Below are 24,328 nucleotides of genomic sequence, written 5' to 3' on the forward strand. Positions count from 1 at the left end.
AGATCAAAGAGCTTCCCAAGCATATTTAACTGTTAGATTACATTCATGTTTAGTATCTCATTTTTATTTTATTTCATCACTGCAAGTTTTTATATATTACATTTTTATATATATATATTTTTATTTCTTTGCTCATCTGCTTGGAAACAGAAGAAGAGTGTTCATTTCACACCTTAATCAGGCAATGTAGCCTTCACGTAAGTGAGCAACTGAAGTTACCTATAAAGATACCAACTTAAGCTACCTTAAATGGACCAATGTGGTAGACTTAAGCCTTCACTGTGGGTTTAAAAAAAGACAAAAAAAAAAAAAAAAAGAAATATGTCTCAAACAATTATTGAACCTAAAGTATTAGGATATTACTTGGTCTCAGTTGTAAAGCAACTGAATTTATAGTGAAACAGTCTTTAAAAATAATTTCCTACTATTTACATTAAGAATATTTGCAAAGTGAACATTGGGAACATATTTCTTAAGAAGCTGTTTGTTACATAGAGAGTATTCCAATGTCTACTCATAATTAAAGCTGCATATTGCATTGTTAGCCACTCTTGGAAAAAAGCACAACCTAAAAACTGTTTACTATAGGAAGTTTTACTTAGAAGAAAAATTCAAGATCAAGCAGATCTATAGTGAACAAAGATGATCTAATGCTGGCTTGAACTGCCAGTGTGTGTGTTCCTTAAGTGGCCTCCACCTACAGGAGAGCCATGCGCCTTCTCAAAGCACAACCATTCTGAACATGCACGAAGTTGGTGACAGACTAATTTGCTGGTGTACCAATGCAATACTAAGTTTTATGAAACATGCAGCTCAGATGATTGCTCTAGATGGAATAGCTGGTATCTTCAGGTGTACTTTGGGATGCTTTCCTAGGTGTTTTCCATTAGAATTAGACCTTGATTTTAAATCCAAGCAAGCTTGAAGCCCCTTGGCTTATATCATTTGCCTGCTGCATAATGAACACTCACATTAGCGAGCGGTTTGCTCCGGAGAGGTAAGGGAACTAGAGGACTAACAATATGCTATAGGCTCAGGCATGTACTCAACTGCAAAAATAAGTGAGGTAAAGCCATCACTCAACGTACAATAAAATTCTACCCCTCCGAAGCACTGTTTATTAAAGCACTTAGAGTACACTAAAATATTGCCATGTGCTATATACATTGCGATAAATTCATCTTCAATGAATTGGAAATAACAAGCATTCAATAAGGGCCTTTAAGCTTTCTTTGATTGTAATTAAGGTTCATTTTAGTTTTTTTTTTCTTTCAACCAGTGTGCCATCTCCAATATTTCTATAATATACTAACTCAAAAATGCACTTTAACAGTATCAGGATTTTTATATAACCAAATAGTTTTCAAATACAACAAAATTCCTTTTAAGAACTTTTGCTTTTGGTCCTAATTTATAAAGTAAATTATTACCTCCATTTTGCCAAAAATGGCCACCCCCTCCCCCAAGACAAACTGAAAATCAAACATTTCTGGCTAGACCCTCTCTGACATGCTCTGGGAGAGGGTGTTTGCTTCTCATGGCATACTTTAAAAATTGAAAGAAGAAATGAACCACCCCATTTATCTTTCCTGGTGGGAATGGGGACAGTGCAATGTTACCAAGTGAATTGCTGTTGTTGGCGCTCACACACTCAATAAACTGTCACAATGTACCTACTAGGTTCCTCCTGAGGGTTCAGGGACAGCAAGGAGAGCTCCATCCCCCACAGTCCATCTCCATTCGGGGTCACCTCCGTCATCTTTGGGTTCTGGTAGTCCTGGGAGAGGCAGGGAAATGTCCTCGAAAAAGAAAAAGGGGCTGCTTTCCAAAGGCAAGAAACTGCTGAAAAAGCTGGGTGCAGTGAAATGATTCATGTGCTCATGGACAACTTCCAAATCTATGTAATTTTCTTTAATTCCAAACTAGGGCTTTCATGACTCAAGTACTTCCTAAAAAAACAATCTTCTCCCCTGACATCAGTAGAGAAATGCACTTTTGCACTACCATCCACTTTAAACCAACCGCAAGAACAAAGGGGAGCTGTTGCTCCCTCTGTCACCGCTGACAATCTTCTTTGTCCAAGGTCTGATCTGAGAGGTGGGAGGGGATGTCTTATTAAAAACAGGGGGACAAATAGCTATTTGTAGCTCACTCCCTACCTGTAATTCCAGTCTTTGTGCATTTGTCATCCACTCTTAAAGGAATGATTTTCAACCTTTCTCCCTTTTCAAAATGCTTGCCTCATAATGCATAACTTTCACTTTAACTCTGGTCTTGAAATTCCTAGTTTCATTCGCCTTGATGTTCTGCCTTATAAATGCACAATGATTTGTACTGTCTAATAAAAAATGCAGTGTATACTTTGTATGTGTTGTGCATTCAGTGGTCTTCATCCTCAACTGACACAGTGGCTTGAAATCAAGTTGTACAGGCTGTGCATTTTAAGATACTGGTTTTAGTCTTTCAAAGCAAGCCAGGCAACACACAGAAGATGTTTACTTATTCAATCATTCAAAAGAGAAAGTAACTTTGGTAAAGTACCAGTCCTCCAACCTGCCAGAAAGGCGATACACTTCATTGCTTTTAGTGTTATATTTTGTGGCATATGGATGGATTTCTGTTACTTTCATTATTTGTCTAAATGCCATACCCAAATACTCAGCAATGAACAGCACACACACATAAAGTAATCCACATAATGCATAAGCCACACCAAAAACACCCTAAATCTGTTCAAAATGAGTCCATACCCATCATTGGCATTTGAACAAAAGACTTAACAAAGTTGCTGGCAGATGTATTTGATGGTTACTATTTTGTAATTCTTGTCCACTTGTAAATTGTTTTTACTCTTTATACATACTTTTCAGACTGCCTTTCTTTTGTAATTTATGGATGGTTTATAAATGAATGACAAAGCTTTTCCCATTGTGTCTTCAAAACTATTATAAATTGTAATATGTGGTTAAGCTCTGTGTGGGTGTGTGCATGTGTACAGTTAGTGTAAAATATTTTCTAGAAATAAAATTTGTTATTTTATACAATATCATTCTGTATTTTTGTTTTAAACACTTTAATTATACATGGACAACTGAATTCCTCTCATGGGTTTACAAAAATTCCATAACCTTACCATTTTGGGGAACTTTTTTCAATAATAATTTTGACTATTTTTGGAAGTCATTTACAAACTTCTAGGAGACACTGTTGCATTATTAATAACAGTTTGCTCAGTGGCAAGCAAAGGTAAGTAGCATTGTAGTATTATGTGAGAAAACTACAATAAACACTTCCAGGGTGAATTTAAACCAAATTTGTTAACATTTTTCCTTTGGCAACTTTAGAATGCAAGTGAAATAAAGAGCTACACTGACTTAATACAATAAAATACAAATTAACTTCCAACACATATATAATTAGAATTTGTGAAGTTAAAACCCATATGCTTATGGCAAGATGAAAATGTAATTCAAATGCAAATATATATGAGTACAAAAATTATAATTGCTGTCATTCATGTTGAATTATTTTTTCATCTACTACAAAGTTGTTTTGGAGACCTTGTCATAAGTTCTTCAACAATAAAAAAAATCTGCAAAAGTATCTAGGACTAATGTTTCCCTAAATCTTTTGAAAATATTTGCAAATTGCCCCAAATGTGAAAATGTAGGTAGATCCAAAGCAATAGCAAAGTGGACTATTTTTTTATCCCTATTTAACAGATAACAAGTTTTCTTAAACCACAGCACCTACAGCCTGGAAGTCCTCAAGTTACATTGAGTGGCTCCTGGCGCACACCCTTGATCACCTCAACTAGCACCCTTTGCAGGTGCTAGTTGAGAGCAGGTGCTAGATGAGAGGACCATCAGTTTTAATGGTCAACACTTCTACCAAAACAAGTTAGGAGACTCTTCATCACCAATGTGACTTAAGAGATTAGTCCAATAGTCAAAGTTAAGCCCAAGATGTACAAAATACTCAAAAGAACCAAATGTATGTTATCTTACTGTGGATGGGCTTCAGCATTCCTGGCTCTGGCGAAGTCAGGGCACAGTGACCGCCCTCCTCTGTTGTCTAACACTCACCCCTCCCCCAAGAGGAAACAGGCAGAACTTCCTACTCAGAATGTCCTTCCCATTCTGATCCTTTCAGATACAAGTTTCCTTTAACAACAACTAAAATTCTTAGCTAATTGTATGTTCCTACCTAAATTCAAAATGGAAAACTTCCCCCAAATTTTGTTTTCCAGCTTCTCATTTGTAAGTTTTCTAGTCTATTGATAACACTTTCTAAACAGTGCTTTTTACTTTTTTCTAAAAGGAGAACTCAAATCTCTTCTTCTGTGTTCTGCCCAAGGAGCTATACTATATTTTCTCAATCTTGAAAATTATGTAAAGTTACACTCAAAAGCAGTAACTTTCCAGAAACTCCTACTGTATTTTGTCCTATGGCCCTGAGGTATACAAAGTCTGACACTGCTGGACTTGGTTCTTGGGGAAAGTTGTCATATGTCTAAGTAATGCTTGTTTGCAGGCAAAGACCAGAATGCAATGAAAGCTTATGGAAGAAGAAACTATAAGCTACATTTACAACTTTATCGGCTTTTTTTTAAAGATACACTTCTAGAGGGGCGGTGCCTGTGGCTCAGTGAGTAGGGCGCCGGCCCCATATACTGAGGGTGGCGGGTTCAAACCCAGCCCCGGCCAAACTGCAACAAAAAAATAGCCGGGTGTTGTGGCGGGCACCTGTAGTCCCAGCTGCTTGGGAGGCTGAGGCAGGAGAATCACATAAGCCCAAGAGCTGGAGGTTGCTGTGAGTCGTGTGACACCACGGCACTCTACCGAGGGCAGTAAAGTGAGACTCTGTCTCTACAAAAAAAAAAAAGATACACTTCTAGAAATTTTTAATTAAAAAAAAAAGCACAGTTTCATATGAGTAGGGAAGAATAAACACATACATACTGGTCAGATATGTGCCTTAGCTTGCAAGCTGAACATGGCAGACTCTGGTGCTCATAGGGGTATTATAACATGTCAGTTTGTTTCTGCCACTTCTTAGAGCCCCACTCACAATAAAGAAATTATGTTTAGGGTTATGAAACCAGGATATGTAACTTATGTTAGACAAAAATCAAATATCTAAAAAAGAACATAAATCAAGTGTCAAAGTGAAATACGAGAATGCAAAATAAATCAATATGTAAAGTATTCCATAGATGAGGATGAGCTATGTATAAATAGTTCTGAAAAATCCGAAGTAGAGACCTTCCACTAAGGCATGTGGGAAGTACCTCTTCTGTACCTTTAAAGCCTCACCCAAAACATATCATGATACGTGTATGAAATATGTACATAAGGCAAACAACTCAGCTTCGCTTGTATTATAAACTAGTAATGCAACATTTCTCAGCTTCTAAGTGACCCAAAATCCAAATGTATCACAATGATGTAAGTTCCTGCCTTGGTGGTACTGCTTGTCAATACAATGTTTCTTACACATTTGGCCAGTTGTTTGGGTGAGGCTTCAAAGTGTTCATGTTATTTAACTGAATCTCATTTCTGGGAATCCAAGAGATGTAGGCAAGGATTTAAGCATTAACACATCTATTACATTAATTGTAATAGTGAAAAGTGGTAAATTAAAAATATCCATAGAGGTTTAAATAAAACTAGAGAGCTATTCATTAAAACACTAAATGTAGAGACAACTGACATATGATCTTGATATATAGTAAGAGAGAAAAATCTCTCCTAGACACTTGCTCCTATGGGAAGCAGTGTCTCCACTAAGGTGGAAGGACCCCTGACACCTGTCCCACCAGGTTGTGTCAGCCAGGCTGTACGCTCAGCTCCTGGCCCTTCCTCCCCACTCTGTCACTCAAACCCACTTTGCTACATCAGCTGGTGAAGTGCTGCATGGCCTCCAGTTCAGCTGTCATTCACCATGTCACAGTTCATCCCCATGTGCTTACCAGACTGATTAGAAGAAATATACCTATAAATATAAAATGACAAATGATGACACCTTTCTCTCTCCTATTTCTTTGCTTAAAAGCCTTCGGCTGGGGATGGAGTAGGCAAAGAGGACAGACGAAGAATTTAAAGAACAATTCTAGTTTCAACAGCACTTGGCAAGCTATCACCAAAACAGCTGTCTCCAATTTTCCAATAAGATAACTGTGAAGTCTGTTGAAATTATGTCAGTTTCTGGGAATAATCTCCACCCACAGTAAGGGAAAGGAATAAGACTGAAACCCCCCAAATAATTCCCACATCTGCATCACCCATACTTTGCTCTGAAGGGAGGCATTTTTCCTTCTGGATAACCTAAGACTCAGCAGTTGCCCGAGCTCCATAAAAAAAAAAAAAGCCTTAAAAAAAAGTATGAAAGAAACCAAAGTAATGGTTAAATTTTTTTTTTTTTTTTTTAACAAGGAAGACTTTAGGCCCAAATAGTTTTACCAAATAATCCTACCAAAGACTCAGTAAAGAAATCATCCCTGTCTTAAATAAATCCTTCCAGAAAATAAGAACAGTATCTTTCAACCCATTTTAAAAGACATGCATACCTGGATACAAAATTCAAAGACAGAAAAGAAATGTAAAATTATAGGCCCATTTCATTATGGATATAGATGTAAAAACTTTAAACAAAGGGTTAAACAAAAGCCAAACAGCACATAAAAGAAACAACCAAGTTAGTTTATATCAGGAATACAAAGATGGTTTAATCTTAGAAATCTTAAACTAATATGCACCACATTAACTGAAAAGGATATCTAAGAGAAGATAAAAACCATTTGATTGCCTCAATACAGAAAAATTAATGATAAAAACCATATGATCATCTCAATACACAAATTCCCTGTAAAAACTCTTAGAAAGCTATGAATAGAAAGAAATAGTGTTAACCCAGTAAAAAGTATTTATAAAAGTCCTGTAATAGGCATACTCTTAAATGAGAAATTAGAGGTATTAATTTGAAAAGTAGAATTAAAGCAAGAATGAATACTCTCACCTCTTTTATTTGGCATTAGACTAGAGATCTTAACTAGTGCAGTAAGAAAAACAAAAGTGAATACATAAGGATTGGAAAGAATAGAATTATCACTGTCTGCAGCGGATACAACCATCTACAAAGAAAAGCGTATACAGGTAATCATGAGTAGTAAGTGTGTTAAAGTGGTCAAATGTTATATCAATATAAAAAACTCAATTACATTTCTATATACTTGTAAAAAAATTAGAAAATATAACCTTTAAAAGAAAAACTTGTACAATGGCAACAAAACTCTAAAGCACTTAGGAATAAGCCAAACCAAAAAGTACAATACCAGTACACAGAAAATTATGAACTTTGTGATGAAAAACATTTTAACAACTCAAATAGGACAATAAACCATTTGGAAGATGGTAAGTCATAAAGTCATGAAGATGTATTTTCTCCCTACATATTTCTATAGACTCCATGCAATTTAATAAAATCTTAAAAGTTTTCATCAATGTCATAAATTTTAAAATTCTTATGAAATCATAAATGAGAGAAACTTGCCTTACCAGATATCAGGAGTTAGGTAAGTAATTAAAACAACATGATGCTGATACTAGGACAAATCAACTGACTGCAAACAGGTAGACCTGTACGTTTATGGGACTTTGCTGTGTGGAGAAGGCGGCACTCTTAAAGGGAGATGGAAAATGACTCTCCATGTGGGAAAATGCGAAAGAGTATCCCTATTTTAGAGCAACACAAAAATCAGCTCTTGAGGAATTAAAGATCTAAACATTTAAAGTTTTAAACTTTTAGTAGAAAATATAGATGAATTATCTCTGACTTTGGGTTAGACCAAAATCTTAAAACACAGCCTATAAAAGAAAATATAGCCTATAAAAGAAAAACTGGCAAATTTGGACATACAGTATAAAAATTGGGAACTTCTACTCATCAAATGACAAGATAGGCTAAAAGTGGGAGGAGGTATTTGTAATACATGTAACTGCCAAAAGATGAGTATCAAGGATATAGAAAGGAATCCTATAAATAAATAAGAACAAACCCAAGACAAAAAAAAACAGAAAAAGACTTGAATTATATTTCACAGAAGAAATATGTTGTGGCCAATAAACAAAGAATCAGAAGTCAAATTCAGGTCTGCACACTTCTCACTTTAAGGAAGAAACCTGGGTTTCACTTTGTTTTGCCTTGTTCTTTGTGAATACTGCAATGAATTCCTTTATGTACTTGTCCTAGGGACAAGGGGAATTGTCACTTCTTCCCACAAGTTAAGTTGCTTAACAAATTCAGCAGACACCCACTGTGTTTACCTGTCCATTCTGTCTTCTGGTTGCAGCACATACATTTCCTTTGGGGAGCAAGCCATTCCTTTACCAACTCCAGAAAAGCCCAATCTTCTTACCTAGGACTCTAGGTAAGAACTAAAGGGAAATAGAATGGTTTGTACTCTAAGGCATGCTGCACACCTCAGTCAGGTCCAACCTATCAGAGCAGGGCATTCTTCAGGTTCAAGATGCACAGATGGCCTGAATTGCGTCACACCCATTGTAAAAGTGGTGTTTTCACAGGAGAGAGGCTGAGACATAAACCTGTACTTTGTGGTAACCATCTTTGTCACTGTACATAGGAAGTCTATCTGATGAAAACTGAAGCAGAGCAGAACCAGGATAGATATTCAATATTATTTATCTTTTCAACTATCAGTTGCCAAAATCTCCTGACAAATCACATGCGACGTATTAAATAAACCTGGCCTCTCTTCTAAGAGCCTGATTTCTAGGTCTGGTTTGGAACCCAGTAGTGTGTATTATTACAAAACCAACCAGTGCTATTTAACAGATTAAATTTGGGAAACGTTACCTAGTATGATAAGAAAGCCAATCAATAACTCCTTTGGCTTAAAATAATTTGTGGTTTTCTTTCCCTTCCAACTAGGTCTTTATTGATTATAGAGAGAGCCTCTGGACAACTGCTGCAACTTTTTCAGAATTATCACATTTATGATTCTAAAGACATTTAAGCCCTTTAAGGGAAAGCTTAAGAGATTTTAATGACTTAAATTACTGACTGGCCATTAAAAAAACTAATATAACAAATTAATCTTTTCAGTTGTATTAGATTTCCTTATATTCCTTAAAGCTGTGGCAACCTTTAGCAAGTTTTATCTTTGCAATACCTTTCATATTCTTCTGAAAGGTCATATTCTGTGTTTCCTTCTAATCCTTCTAAATTAAATAGATTAAGGAACATAAGCTACTAGCCCAGAGCAACATTAACAACAGTTTTCAAAGAACTAAAGGGAAATAGAATGGTTTGTACTCAAGATATGCTAAAAAGGCTAAATCCAAAAGGTACTTATACAATGAGACTTAAGTACAATAATGTAAGACAACTTTATTAAGCTGCATTAGTTTAATCACAGTCCCAGGGGCTGGTGTATCACAATCAGTGCTTACATTCAGTACATTTGTAAGCAATATTTAAAGATGTTCTCATGACTTACAATAATTCAATAATTTTCAAGCCTGCTTTTTGCAAAAGTTCCTGAGAATTTCTATAAATATGTAGACGTCAATAGCTACAATTACCTTCTTCACAATAACAGACTTCTTGGTCTGCATCTCTTCACAAGGAAGTAGTATAGATACCCATTTTCATACTGCAAATATTGCAGGTAGTGGCATTTCCTAACAAAATTTTACTCTGACATTAAAGTTCATAAGTAACACTAATTTAGTTTATATAAATGGAATCCTATTCTTTTGTGTATGCTCTCCAGGAGTTCTAAAAATTAAATGCAAAGAAAATGCACATACTTCAGTAAAAACAAAAACTACACTGTTATTCAAATAAGGTTAACAATCACTTCAATTTTATTTTGTAACAAATAGAATGGCGTCCTAATGGCAAAACAAAATAAATAGTAATATATTATAATATAGACCTTCAATATTGGCCTCTTTTGTTAAAGAGTCTTAAAATGTTTCTTTGAACAGAAATTAAAAACTATCTTTTTTTACCCCATATCATCTAGCCCTTGAAAAGAAATTAAAAAATGAGCATATTTCCCTCTCTGTCTTATGTATAGGTTATTTATTGGTAGTTTCTATCTTTAAAATATGAGGTATCAAATACTCAAATAAAACCCTACCCACCATTGTACTTTATGCCTTCTCTCCTTTAAATTCAAAATAAATATTTAAAAAATAAAGTTAATATAGGTTTGTAAGTAGGACTTGCTCACTCCTGGAAGTAGTGAAAGAAAACTACTGAAGTAGTTAAGAAAACCCCCAAACACTTTTCAAATACTTTTAGAGTCTGTTTATAAATACAAAGTACTTTTCCATTTTGTCAAAACAAACAAAAATCCTCATGACTTATGAGAAACAAGATAAAATATAAAATCTTAATTTTTACCTATAAAATAAGAAGTCAGTGAATAGCAATCTTACAAATAAAATTCTGAGATCTTCTAATTCCCTTCCCAAGTTTCATCTAGAAAGATAACAGTTAAAAAAATAAAAGCTTACAAAAATCCCAAAGTTATAATTTTAAGAAAAGACAGTTACATCTTGTCTTCTTCTGTAGGTTAGAGGTAGTAAAGACGATTTGACAGCGACAGATTTGGTTCTCTGTGAATACTCTGGCCAACAAGGAAAGCCAGTTTGTGCGCATACTGGCAAGGAGCAGGAACACGAATGACACCCTTTGGTGGAAGGAAAAAAAAGGCTCTATTACTCTAAATTTAGCTTCTTTAAACGAAAATCTCAGTACTAACTCTAAAGCCTTTTAAACTATATTAAACTCATTTTGAAAAGTAAATCTCACTGAAGTGAATAAATTTAACGAAAGTACTTACTGGCCAGTTATAATAGATATGACATAGCTTATAAGTCAACCGCTGTATGTGGTCTGGCTTCAGGCCACTGCTATCATAGATGACATTATAATGTGTGGGAGAAACACTACCACTTCTCACAGCCTGGCTCACGATAAAAAAATCGTACCTGGAATTACAGAAAATACGAGAATGTATTCCTTATCTTTTTGGACCATTATTCTCTGAATATGCTTTTACCATAGAAGATTTTCCCCTCTTGCTGTTCCCATTGTTATTCAACAAAAATATAATTTTAATCATTAGGATTTAAAGCAAACCTTTAAAATGAAGAGAACATTAATATAAATAGAACTAGATAGGACCAAATGGAAGAACAAAAACCAAGTACTGTCATCCCTCAGAATTGACCAGGGAGTGGCTCCAGGACCCCGGTGGATAACAAAATCCAGGATGCTCAAGTCCCTGATGTAAAGTGGAACGGCATCTGCACAAATCCTCTCATACAAGGAATCATCTCTAGATTACTTATAATACCTAATACGATGTAAATTCTATGTAAATAGTCATTTTACTGTATTGTTTACAGAATGACAGGAAAAATATCTGTACATGTTTAGTACAGATGCAATTTTTTCCCAAATATTTTCCAATATTGGTTGAATCCACAGTTGGGAAACCCACAGACATGGAGGGCTAACTGTAGTACATACATTAAAGAATAGAATGTTAGATAATTTTCATTTTATTGGTATGAATAGAACATTGATGCAGAAATATTGTAATCTGACTTGGTAAAGATATAAGGAAATTAATGCTGCAATTTATTATGACCATTGACCAGCAAAATCAGAAAATCAGAACTGATCTTTAACAGACTCTACAGTTATTTTTTAGAAGAATAAGGGGATCAGAAATGTTAAATGATTTGTCCAAAAAGAATGGAGAAATCATAGTAAAGCTGGAATGTAACCCTAATTCCCAATTAAAGCACGTATCATGCAAAGTACTGGTAGTTGAAAATGACTCTGGTATTTAGTAAAAGATTTTTCCAAGGGTTTGAATAGTATCAGCAGCTGTTAAGTTGTAAATAGCATCCAGTAATAAGTCACTGTTTCATATTTCATAATTCAACTTGGATTTTACTCAATTTGTTTAAGGCAGTTGTCGTCAGGTCAACAATATATCTTGGCTTTGGAGTCCAGATAGTGGTAATGTCAGAAAGCATTGGGAGTCATTTTGAGGGGTTGAAAAGAATTAGTGCCTTGTTTTCTCTTCCTATCCAATTTTTCCTCAATCCTTCTGAACCACTGCCATAACCACTTACCATAAGTCCGAAAGACAGAAATTCAAGATAATGTATTTCAGAATAAAAATTTCTACCCACTGTCAGATGACAGAGTTACTAGATAAAACTAGGATCTGTATTTTACTGTCATCTGGTCACATAAAGTTATCACAGTAATGCCTCATTTAGCCAAGGCACATACGGGAAAAATGTTCCATATATAAACTTTGCACCTCATCTAACACTTCATCCTGATTAAAGTTGCCTTCTTCCCAAGGTTCTAAAGCACATAAAAACAGAAATCATCCTAACTATTCATTCTCATAAGGTGGCAACTGACAGACTGTCCGATGAATTGCCATCATGAATACAGCTCACTGCACTGACCCCTCCCTGTGCAAAAGGGTTTTTGAGAAACTCACTATAAAGGAAACAAATTTCCTGGCTTTACCACTGAACCCTTGTGTGAGACTAAGACCATGACTGTGTGTCCATCAGGGGCCCTGCAAGTTCCTGTTAGCTTTCTCATCTTCTCACTGCACAGGGTAGCTCCAGGTTACACACAAAAGCTTTGCTTGCTCAGAATCATTTTTCTCATCTGCAACTGTATCTCAGATGGAACTTTTTGACCTTGGTTAACTAAGAGCATTACAAATCTAAAATTTTTTACTGGAAAACAGCAATCTACAGAGGCAGTTCTTAACTTCTAAATGCGTAGTTGATACTACAGAAAATAATCCTCTTCCCCCCAAAGAAAACCTCAGAAACCTCTGTTCAGCTTCAGACACTAAGAATTCATGGACTTTAGTAATAATGTTAGATCAAGTTAGTTGAAGAATTTAGAATTCATCAGAAATACAATTAAAAAGTAAACATTAAAATAATACACACACCATGCTCAAACAAAATAAAAAAGGGGGAAAAAAGAAAACAATTTTCATCTCATACAGAACTTACCATTCTGGTCTGGTAACCTCTACATCAATAACTGTTCCAGGAAGTGGATTTTGAAGTCTTCCTCCAGACTGAGCAAAAAATCTGGCATTCACTCGTTTCTTCACCACAATTACTGTTAGTCTTGGGCTTAAAGATGATGATGTTGAATGTTAACTAGTCAGTCAGTCATAGTTTCAAAGCACTCAATCATTCAGACATTCATATACCCCATTTAAAAAGGAATATCTCTCTTCAGTCATATCATTGATCCAGTTGTGGAGGAAATGATTCAAATCTTCCTTTCAACAGGAGTTAAGGACCCGGAAAGGTTAAAACCAAATAGCAGAGAGAGGGAAGGAGGGAGGGGGTGGGGCCTTGGTGCATGCCACACCTTCTGGGGGCAAGACATGATTGCAAGAGGGACTTTACCTACCAAATTCAATCAGTGTAACCTGGCTTATTGTACCCTCAATGAATCCCCAACAATAAAACAAAAAAAAAACAAAAAAAAAAGAAAAGAAAAACAGCATAAATGTGCCCTATGACACAAGGTCATGCAGATGGTTTATTTACAGACAAAATATATTACATACCTATCATGCCAAAATGTTAAATCCAGCACATTTTCAAAATTCACAACTTAAAAACACTCTACAGAGGCATTTTCTACTGTGTTGAAAATATAATATGAACTCAGAATTCTTTGAAAGGTACGTTGATTTGAGTCATCTCAAAGTCTTATTCAGTGCTTTTCAAAATTACCAGTTTACGATATATCAGGGGAGATTGTGTGTGTGTGTGTGTGAATATTTACATGTAAAGTATGAACACACCTTTTCAGGAAGAATAAGTTGATTTTTTTGATTAATATCTCACTGGAGTCTCAAAAGACATTTTTTACAGACCCCAGAGCAGCAATATCCCTCCTTGGCCTACCAGAATGGCCTTGGAATCAGCAACGTGTGGTCTGTTTGGGCATGTTCCACACTGTCTTCTGCGCCCCTCTTAAAGATTTCAAGTCCCTTTGAGACAATCACAACAATCACACCTGTATGCCCACAATCCATTTAGGAATCCAAGAATTAGCACAGGTAAGGCACCCAGAACAGAACTGGCAGGTGATTATGTACCTGGTAAATATCAGAAGTATTGGTGCCTCCATTTCTCCAACTACAGCATTATTAATAGCTGCTTAAGAGTACACACTTGATTCCAAACACTGTGGGCAAAGGGTTCCACACAGAGTACAGACCTACTAATGTTTGACTCAGTAATTTTGCTGATGTTTTCTGAGTGAAAATTAAGCAGGGTAGATAGTTCAGAGTATTGTACCTGGACAACTGGTCAAAAGGTCCCATATAGGAAGTTCTATACAATGATAAATCTAATTCAGCTCCTTCATGGTAGTAGTAACCAAAATATGGAGGGAACAGGAAAGTGATTTCTCTGCTTATGAAGATCGACTGCTGCCCAGCTGCAATCACTCTGAATATGACAATGCCTTGGTAGAAGTGATCAAAATCCCTTAGTGCCCTCAGTTTCAAACACTTTCCCACTTACAGAGATTAAATTCAAATTAGGGTCTATGATTATGGTTATTGTTGGAAAGTGATTACTTGTTAGGGCTTAATGACAGCATATAAAATGTGTATCAGTCTCCAGAACAGAAAGACTTAAGGTAGATAATTTTAATCCTGTAACATCACAAGAAATAACAAACGTGGTAACAGAAAGACAAATCACAAATATGCTGAAGTGACTTGTTCTTATATCAAACATTCTGTGCTAACCTGTGTTGTCACTCTATAAAAGATTAAAGTCAGGCTGGGCTAGGTGGCTCACGCCTGTAATTCTAGCACTCTGAGAGGCTGAGGTGGGCAGATCATTTGAACTCACTAGTTTGAGAACAGCCGGAGCAAGAGCGAGACACTGTCTCAAAAAAAAAAAACAAACAAAAAAAATAGATGGGCATTGTGGCAGTTGCCTGTAGTCCCAGCTACTTGGGAGGCTGAGACAAGAGGACTGCTTGAGTCTAAGAGTTTGATGTTGCTATGAGTTATAATGCCACAGCACTCTACTAAGGGCAATAAAGTGAGACTTTGTCTCAAAAAAAAAAAAAAAAAGATATAAATCAATATTTCAATTTAAAAGCACACATTGTGCTTCTAAGGACAACTACAAAAATTTAATCCAAACTTTGCATTTCTTAAGTGAGGTGTTTTATATACAACCTGAAGTTATTTTCTAGAAGAACTACCTACCATTGATTGCTTACTGGATACCGTGTAAAGTATGTTACACATATTTTCATTTATTCCTCTCAACATCTTTGTTAATTGTTTCTCTTATTCCACAAATGAAGACAGATCTAGAATTAACTCAACTCCGATATTAAGACATGCTGCTCTTGACCATGAATCTCTACTGCCACCAAGTAACAGTACAATTCACAAAGTACTGAAACTTCTGTGCAATAGTTATGTGTTAGTCCAAGCAATCAATTTAGCTCTCCTACCCTGCAACAGTGTGTTCCTATTAGGTAAGGAGCCAGCAGGTACACTCCACCACCTGCACCAGGCTCACCATGTACACTAAGAATGACATTTCCAGGGACTCACGCACTGGGGCTAGGATATCCTTTTCAGGAGCAACTTGTACCAATCCTTCTGGGAATCAAAGCCAAAGGACTCAGAGAACCAATAACAGTGCACACTCCCACTAGTCCACACATTCAGCTCAAGGGAGTAAGATGAACTTGCACTAATACCTCTGTTCTTCACTTCTTGAAAATTTCCTTCCTACTCTGGGTATGATAAAAAGGCAGTGAAGACTAGAAAATGCTAAGTACTGCAGTAGTAAATGGCAGGAAAAAAGACTAAGAAAGCAGATGTTCATCTCACACCTGCCTCTGCTCCCTGAGGCCATTCCACACCTACCCACACTGACAGAAGACCTAAGAGAACAGCATAAGGCTTCCAAAATCTCAAAACAAAAAAATACCATTATTGAGAAAAATACAAGCATTAACACTTCAGGAGATAAAAAAGAATATTGACCTTCCTTTTCAAAATATTAAAAAATGTTTTGCTTTTTAATCTGAAACACAATTATTTCAAAAATGATAGAAACACCCCAATGGGCTCTGAGAATTTAATGGCATAAAATCTCATTTAAAAATGTCTAGGATAGGGCGGCGCCTGTGGCTCATTCGGTAGGGCGCCGGCCCCATATACCTAGGGTGGCGGGTTCAAACCCGGCCCCGGCCAAACTGCAACCAAAAATAGCCGGGCATTGTGGCGAGCGCCTGTAGTCCCAGCTACTCAGGAGGCTGAGGCAAGAGAATCGCTGAAGCCCAGGAGTTGGAGGTTGCTGTGAGCTGTGTGAGGTGACGGCACTCTACCGAGGGCCATAAAGTGAGACTCTGTCTCTACAAAAAAAAAAAAAAAAAAAAAAAGTCTAGGATAAAGTTATTGGAAGGTCTTTTAGGATTTGGCCAGAGATGATGCAGAAGCATCTTCTGGTTGGTTAGCTAGAAGTAAGAAATAAGCTCTTAATGCTGATCCCACACCACCCAAGCCCCAGGTATGGCCAAAGGCTTTCAAAATTCCCCATTTCGTTAATAATAGAAAATGCTAACTAAAAAGACCTGGCAAGAATTATCAGTGTTTAAATATGCATGTGCAAGCATAAAAAAGCTTCCAAGATTTTCAAAATAATCTTTAAAAAAATCACAAATCTTTAATCTATTATTAGCCTTTACTTCAACAGTCTGTGATCTCAAATTCCTCAAAGAGCTAATAAAAAGTTAAACAATGTACTTATTAGAACAGCTGTCTAGAGATGGTATGCATTTTATTGTCTGCTGGCACTGATGGTCGTCTACAGGAGAGCAGAGGAAGGCAAAAGCCACTTTGGGTTTCAAAGGACAAGTACAGAATTCGGATGTAGATGGTGCTGTTGTTGGCTGTCCACACTATCTAGTGGTTCTCAACCTTTCTAATGCCGCAACCCTTTAATACAGTTCCTGTGTGTTGCGACCCACAGGTTCAGAACTGCTGATCTAGGAGAAAAAAGTGAGACTATCTCCTATGAGAGAAGATGCTCGTATATGGTCTTACTGATGAAGCATATTATGAGTCAAGTCCACAAGAAAGTGATACAAACTTTCAAAACATTAAGACTATGTGGAATATTTATCCCAACAATGAATTCTATGTGTTTCTAGAATCATCATATACGCAGTCCAATGGTTTAGGTGAGAATGAAGGCAGACAGACAATTTGTAAGGTGGTCTTAATGTCCTATTCCTTGAAGAAATGACACTAACCTAGAAGTCAACCCAACCTCTCCATTATGGACAAATCCCCAATAAAAACATTCCCCTGCCCCTGACATTACCTCAAGTTTGGATCTCACTTACCTTTTCATCTTGTGACACTAATTTGAAAGATAAAAAGGTGAAACTTTACAACGAGAAAATGCTTTATAATTTGCATGCTTACTTGTAACCCCTACCGACAGATTTTAGGCAATCCAAAAACTGTGGTACTTCGTAGTTAACCAATGTTTTAAGCTGACCATCTCCTACACCATCCCGATACACAATAATTCGACTAGGCATGTATTCATTGCAGCTATTCCAAGCCCTCAGAGCAGCTGGAAGAAAGCCAGAAAAGTTTTAAATGAATTCATACTTATAACATAAATGGTGTGCTTTCCCCAAATTCTGGGCACATTTTTTAGTAACATAACTCTTAGGATAATTTCTCGAAGATCCCAGTTTAGACATCATAAGGGAAAAGTTTCAGGGAACTAACCTTGCAAGCAGACTTTGAGCCCATCCACTAGCTCTTGTCCTCTATCTTGAAATACGCATCGCGAGAACCAGCTATTCAGAGAAAAATACAACTAGGGTGAAAATGCCATTGTCTGCAAGTTTTTCCTTTCTGAATTATTCTATATTTCACTGTTTGCAATTTGTCATCTTTGTAACTTCTTTTAAAGACACCTGCTAATATCTCCAAATACTTTATAAAACCTTAAATAGAAGTAGCAAGACATAGCAAGTTCTTTATCAACATAACAAAGTTTTCTTTCATTAAAATCAATACTATATGGCTCGGTGCCCTCAGCACAGTGGTTACGGCGTAGGCCACATACACTGAGGGTGGTGGGTTCAAACCCGGCCCGGGCCTGCTGAACAACGACAACTGCAACAAAACTTGGGAGGCTGAGTAGAGTTTGAGGTTGCTGTGAGCTGTGACACCATGGCACTCTACCGAGGGTGACATAGTAAGACTCTGTCTCAAAAAAAAAAAAAAAAGAAAAAAGAAAAAGAGATCAATACTATGATCCCATCTGCTGGAGAGAAAATGAAATGTAAACAATACCCAGAGGTGCTGCCTAGTTTTACATCTAGCTACACAAAGAATTATACTCACTGTATGCTTTTAGAAAACTATTCAACATACATTTCACTCTTCTGAAAGACATTGAAACATACCCAATAGTAATACTAACTACACCTACCAATTTTCATTCATTCTTTCCCTTAGTTCCAGGAAAATCATTGAAAAATAATTTCAGTGTGTTGAAATATAAGTGACTGGGTAAACTAAAGTGGTTTCTCTACATGAAAACTTGAAACTACATTTCAGTGGCCAATAAAAATTATTAAAGAAGTTTTTAGAGATGGTCACATTAATGAGATATACCCTCTAATACAATATTTAAAAAATAATCTGAAATGCTGTTTGAATACTACAGAATTAAGGTCAATGAAGGGGTACATAGGTAATAATTGTCTTTCTAAGTTTTTTGGTGGGCATAACAGAGAAACTTGTAGGATAAAAATGAAGAATTAACTCCACTCCTGCACCTCCCAACCCCCCTAGACACCAGCCACAGCTTTATGTCCTCTCTTGCCTTTGTCTCACCTTTACCTACAGCTGTCTCACTCACCGGGTCATTCCTTCATTGATGCTGGCAACGAATCCTGCAATTGACCTCCGTCCAGCTGTAGTGTCATGGTAGCAATCAATGCCAACTATCATTGCTAGCTTCAGCTTTAATACAAATATTGCAATTTTAGATATGACAGAGTACTACCAACATTTAAGAAGTAAACTCATTGTCTTAAGTATCATTTTTAAAAGTGTATCTACCAGTTAATTGAAACTCACAGGCATATCAACCCTCCAAAGCTCTCCTCCCATCTTGCAATTCATTTGCAGGGCAATCTTTGTAGCAATGGCCATGACGGTTTGCTGTTTGCCTAAGGTTCGGGCTACCACACACTGACTTGGTGTAGGACAATCTGTACATAAGTATTTCTTAATAGCATCATATTTGTCCTTCCGATTACTTGACAACAGACAAACAACCTAAAAACAAACAAAATGCCATCATTACAAAGAATTAGGGGACTGGTAATGACAGTTAAGGACAGGAAACCAGACCCACCTGCGAGGTATGAACTCCAAAACACAGTCATTTATTTCATGACTCGTTTCTACCATATAGCTAATCGGTATGACAGTTAACAACTTCTAGATACTGCTCATTATATTCAACCAAATGATAAATGCTCACAAAGGAAATAAATCATGTTAAGCAAACCATGGCACTTGAAACTGAATACCAGTGGAACTGGAGAATTCAGTTACATACGCTCTATGCACCCAGCTTGGAATAATTCAGAGATAGGGAACAGGGCACAGGGCAACACAAGTTAGTGATCACTGACAAGTGGACAAATACAAGGTTTTCCATAGTTTTAATTTATGATTCAGTTAGGAGGATGGCTTTTTAACTTTAAAGCTCTGGCTTGAGAATCTGATTAAACTATGAACTTTCCTAGGAAGTTCATTGACAATTCTGGGTACAAAATGGGAGTGCCTGAGCTAAATATACTCTTGTCAAAATTCTAGAATATAAGTTTAAGTTTCTGGAGTTGCATCCAGTTTCCAATTCATTGCCATATTCTTCAATGTATTTCCATATTCTCCAGATTCTTGTCTTTCTTCTATTTTACAGCATTCAACACAACAATTTCCCACCTTGGGTACCTCCAATATTCCAGACAACATAATATAGTAATGTACCTCTGGCATCTAAGTATGAGACGAAAGGCTAAAAAAAACAGATTAGATGAAGCCAATTCATTTCCCAAAAAACAGAGATATGTTGTTTATCATTTGATTCGTCTTTGCCAACTCATTACCATGTAAAGAATGAAAAGGGAAAACTCAAGGGGGCAGAAGAAATTCCTTCTAGCACTCAATTCCCCATGTCTTGTTGCTATTTTCAGAATGTTTCTATATAAACTAGAAATATACTTTTAATTAATTTTTAAAAGCAAAGATATAACCCCCTAATAACTATGATCAGTGAAACAGCTGATTTATTCACATGCAGATATAGTTACTTCCTCTGCCTGCTCTACTTTCTATCACAATCACAGGCAACTTTTTCCTATTTATGTTTTAATTTCATACTGTCATTCTATCATTTACAACTTACAGTTTCCCTCATCAGATGTGTGGCAATTTTATGCTACAGATAAAAAAAAAACAATAGTAGTCTGCTGAACCACTATGTGTAAGCCACTACAGTTCCAGGTCACAAAACTGACAGACAAAAGTGAAAGCAAAGAAGTCAACCAGCTAGATTTCTCCCAGAAGCCCAGCTCTGCTAAGAATGAGGAGTGCTAAAGTACTTGTCTTAGAGATTTATCAGGTAGGGGCCCAACAAAATAGAAGGAACATTCAAACTGGACAAGTTGAAGAGACCTGAACAAAATGATCACTTGCAAGGGACCTCTTACCCCACACCAGGGGCTAGCAACAGCAAGGAACAGTGCAGGACAGGCAGGGAATGTTACAGGAAGGAAGGGGAGGAGGAAGAGTACAGGGAAAGCGCTCAGTTTCAGCTGTGCTTCTACCTCTGTACATTCCCAAGCCTTTTTGTCCTTTCATTTTCTTCCACTATGGACCAGGAAGTCTTGAGGCTATGAAGTTCTTGGGCAAAGAGTGAGTGCAAAGGAGATTCTGTACTGAATGTGAATAAAGGTTTGGACAACTCCTAAGTTTCCTGACACCAAGTGTACGACCCCTTTTTGCTCTATTATGCCAGGCATGCAGACTTAAGAAGACTAAGGCGTTGTCTCTCATGTTTACAAGGCTGCCTTCTAGATGCACAGTAAAGAGAAAACATACCATTTCAATCCTGATAACATTTCAGGGTGAAAGGAATATTGGAAAGGAAATATAACTTGGAAATTTTTAAAGTTGAAAGCTTTGCTAGAAAATGCAGAGGTAAGATTTAGGAAAAGTGTCTGGAGTATGTGTGAGAGAAAGGTGCTGGGCAGGAAAGCAACATGGCAAGAGCTAAGGCATTCCAGCTCAGAGTGAGTCCTGGCTGCAATTACACCTATGTTAGTGCCTAGAGCATAAAGGGCACTCTTCTCAGTGGAGGGGCCAGAACACAAGTAAGGCAGATGACCCTGCACTTGAACACAGCAACCTAGAGCAACCAACTAAGAATTAATATAAATCTGGACAAACAGGTAAGAAGTGCCTGACAGCCTAAAAACCTAGTTTGAAAAGAGTGTAATGATTTTTCTTTTAATGATAATTCAAAAAATGTACTGGGATTAGAGAAAAACGAAGAGTTTGAGGGGCTACCTGGAGGAAGCAGTGACTTACTGGTCCTTAAGAGAGGTGCTAGGTGTGACAATGCCATTTCACTGCACAAGTGTCATGAGGGTACACTGTTACTGCTATTATTACCACCAAACTGTTTTCAGTTAAGGAAAATAAAACCAAAAACAACTTGCCCCAGACCACAGAAATGGCTAAGCCAGGATATAAATGCAGGGATTTGACAGATCAAAACAAAAACAAACAAAAACCCAAAAACTAGACCTAAACACCCAAAATTTTGGATTATAGATAAAAATCATCCACCTTAGGGTGGTGCCTGTGGCTCAAAGGAGTAGGGCACCGGCCCCATATGCCAGACGGGCGGGTTCAAACCAGCCTTGGTCAAAAAACTGCAAAAAAAAAAATCATCCACCTTAATTGGCTGCCCTTATCTACAGTCCCCAGCCCTTTGTACCTTCTGTAATAGTAATAACAAACTCACAACAAGACTCCACAGATAGGAGTGTCTGTTTTTCAGCTGCTCCAAGTCATCCCTCACTCACCTTGGGGGAATGGGCAAAACAAATCAGCACAAAGATAAGACAGAAGATGACAGAGCTTAGGAGAGGGGTTCTATCTGTATTTTTAAACACTTCAGATGTGATGGACACTGAAGTTTGCAAGCTGCCAAGCTGCCTGTTTAACAGGCCTAGCCCACTCACGGAGACAGCTCTCACACCTGAATGTTTAGGAAGTTTCTATCTTTATACAACTATTCTTCTGTGTGTGCTGAAGAACTAAGAGCTTATTTTTTACTTTTATGCCTTTCTGTTTTTTCCATATCTTCTAGAATTAAAGCCTTTGAGTTTGAATAAATTGAGGATGGCTTTTCTACAGTTGTCCCTTTCTTTTTGCAGAATGCAATTAATAGGCTACTAGGCACAGGACTAAAATTAGTGTTAGTTTAGCTACTTTACAGATGCACACAAAATGTATCTTGTGGCCAAATTGGCAACGTAACTAATTGTAACATAATCTTGGAACTCAAATTCCAAGATTTACAAATGTCCTTTTAAAACAGCTCATTCACTAAAAACTGTCTATGTATCAATTAGCTACTTACTATCTGGGTATCTGATGTAACCTTTTGCTGTAAGACTCTCAGATAGGCTTCAGTTCTATCATCTACTTCAATCCTAGAATGAAAGTAAATAATCCAACATTCAGGAAAAGCAACAAAAAATGTACCACGCATAAATATTTTCCCATATATTATAGCACATTAAACATTTCTATGTAAAATCTAACACTGAGAATAGCCATTTAGGCAAAAGGCTGTTTCTCACACAAACAAAGGCAATTAAGCACATACATTTGACAATCTTATATTTGATATTTTTTCCCACCCATTTTAGTTATTAAAATATAACTGTTAGCATTATAGGAAGCCATACCAAATCTTTAAACTAAGGTAATCTAGTTACTGTTTTTAGTAGTTCCATTGCTTTTGAGTTCCCACACCCTCCAAATGACTACAAATCAATTTTCAGAGTAGAAATAACTTGGTAAACTTACATTATTGCTTTTTTCATTTGTATTCCCATTGCTGGTGTAACTTTAAATAGATTTTGTATCAGTGAATTGGCTGCTTCGTAATTTCTTCTAGTATAGATCAATAACCAGTTATCTAGTGGCTTAACGCTAATTAATGGTGCACCTCTTGTTTCTTTTGACCAATCTGCAAATTGTGGATTGTAATCAAACTAGAAAAAAGTTCAGAGACACTTTAAATTCCATTGTAAATTCTCAACAATCAAGCCAAAAAGTCTTCAGTAATTATACCATGGCATATTTTGAAACTTAATGTAGTACTACTTTACATATTCATAGAGTGACAGACAAAAATGTATTTAGTGGGGTAAAAATGTATCCAAAGGAATATGGCAATTCCATCTAAAATATTTTCATATTGACAGCTACTACTTGAGTGTTTACTTGTAGCAGGTACTAAGTATTTAGTTGCAGTCTCCTTAATCTTTTCTAAAATATTTTAAGAATAGCTGTTATGTTTTCTTTATGATGAAGATATAAAAAATAAGGCTTTGAAAGTTAAGCAACTTGACTGAGGTGTTAGATGCTAAAAGCAAGCTTCAAAAACAAAGCACTGCAATCTTGTGCCAGTTATCACAGAGAAACCCAGTGTCTACCTCTAACTCCTAATATAGGGATATATATAATATAATGTCACATATATATTATTTCTACAGTAGATAAAAATTACAATCAAAAATATTAAATTTATATTATTAAATTGCTATCCATAGAAGGCAGAAAGGGCAGTTTACTATAAATTATTTTCTAAAATTTTGGCACTTATAGTGATTCAATTACATAAAAAACATTTTAGAATACTTGCTTTTCCTTTTCTGATGATTAAATATAAAAGGCATCTAATACATGTAATTTAATATATTATCTCTACAAATAAATGTCCAGGCAAAAATGAAACCAATCAAATCAAGAGTTTTCCTTGTACAAGATTACTTCAGTGGTAAAACAGCAAACCAATCAGATAGTCAGAATTCTTCTACATTTTAAGGTTATTGTAAA

The 24,328-nt window shown here is 36.4% G+C and overlaps 2 protein-coding genes across 15 annotated transcripts in view; one reads left to right on the plus strand and one right to left on the minus strand.

Moving 5' to 3' along the window:
- RIMBP2 (RIMS binding protein 2) overlaps positions 1-24,328 on the plus strand; it is a 266,080-nt gene that overhangs the window by 224,423 nt on the left and 17,329 nt on the right. For 7 of the 11 annotated variants that reach the window (XM_053588643.1, XM_053588647.1, XM_053588650.1 and 4 more), the window contains one exon: positions 1,681-3,041. The exons of 1 other annotated variant lie outside the window; for it this stretch is intronic. In XM_053588643.1, the coding sequence (XP_053444618.1) occupies positions 1,681-1,869 (189 nt within the window). In that variant the 3' untranslated portion in view covers positions 1,870-3,041. Of the gene's footprint in view, positions 1-150; positions 198-1,680; positions 3,042-24,328 lie in introns of those variants that run through there. 3 more of the 11 variants (XM_053588648.1, XM_053588653.1, XM_053588652.1) reach the window with 2 other exon arrangements.
- The window catches only part of PIWIL1 (piwi like RNA-mediated gene silencing 1), a 33,357-nt gene continuing 18,893 nt past the window's right edge, over positions 9,865-24,328 (minus strand). For all 4 annotated transcript variants that reach the window (XM_053588656.1, XM_053588658.1, XM_053588657.1 and 1 more), the window contains 9 exons: positions 23,294-23,481; positions 22,842-22,914; positions 19,259-19,459; positions 19,038-19,141; positions 17,894-17,964; positions 17,579-17,732; positions 13,098-13,223; positions 10,874-11,021; positions 9,865-10,720 (listed from right to left, as the gene is read on the minus strand). In XM_053588656.1, coding sequence (XP_053444631.1) covers positions 10,604-10,720; positions 10,874-11,021; positions 13,098-13,223; positions 17,579-17,732; positions 17,894-17,964; positions 19,038-19,141; positions 19,259-19,459; positions 22,842-22,914; positions 23,294-23,481 — 1,182 coding nt within the window. In that variant the 3' untranslated portion in view covers positions 9,865-10,603. The remainder of the gene's footprint in view (positions 10,721-10,873; positions 11,022-13,097; positions 13,224-17,578; positions 17,733-17,893; positions 17,965-19,037; positions 19,142-19,258; positions 19,460-22,841; positions 22,915-23,293; positions 23,482-24,328) is intronic.

This window comes from Nycticebus coucang, chromosome 4, assembly GCF_027406575.1.
Source record: "Nycticebus coucang isolate mNycCou1 chromosome 4, mNycCou1.pri, whole genome shotgun sequence".
Taxonomy (NCBI): domain Eukaryota; kingdom Metazoa; phylum Chordata; class Mammalia; order Primates; family Lorisidae; genus Nycticebus; species Nycticebus coucang.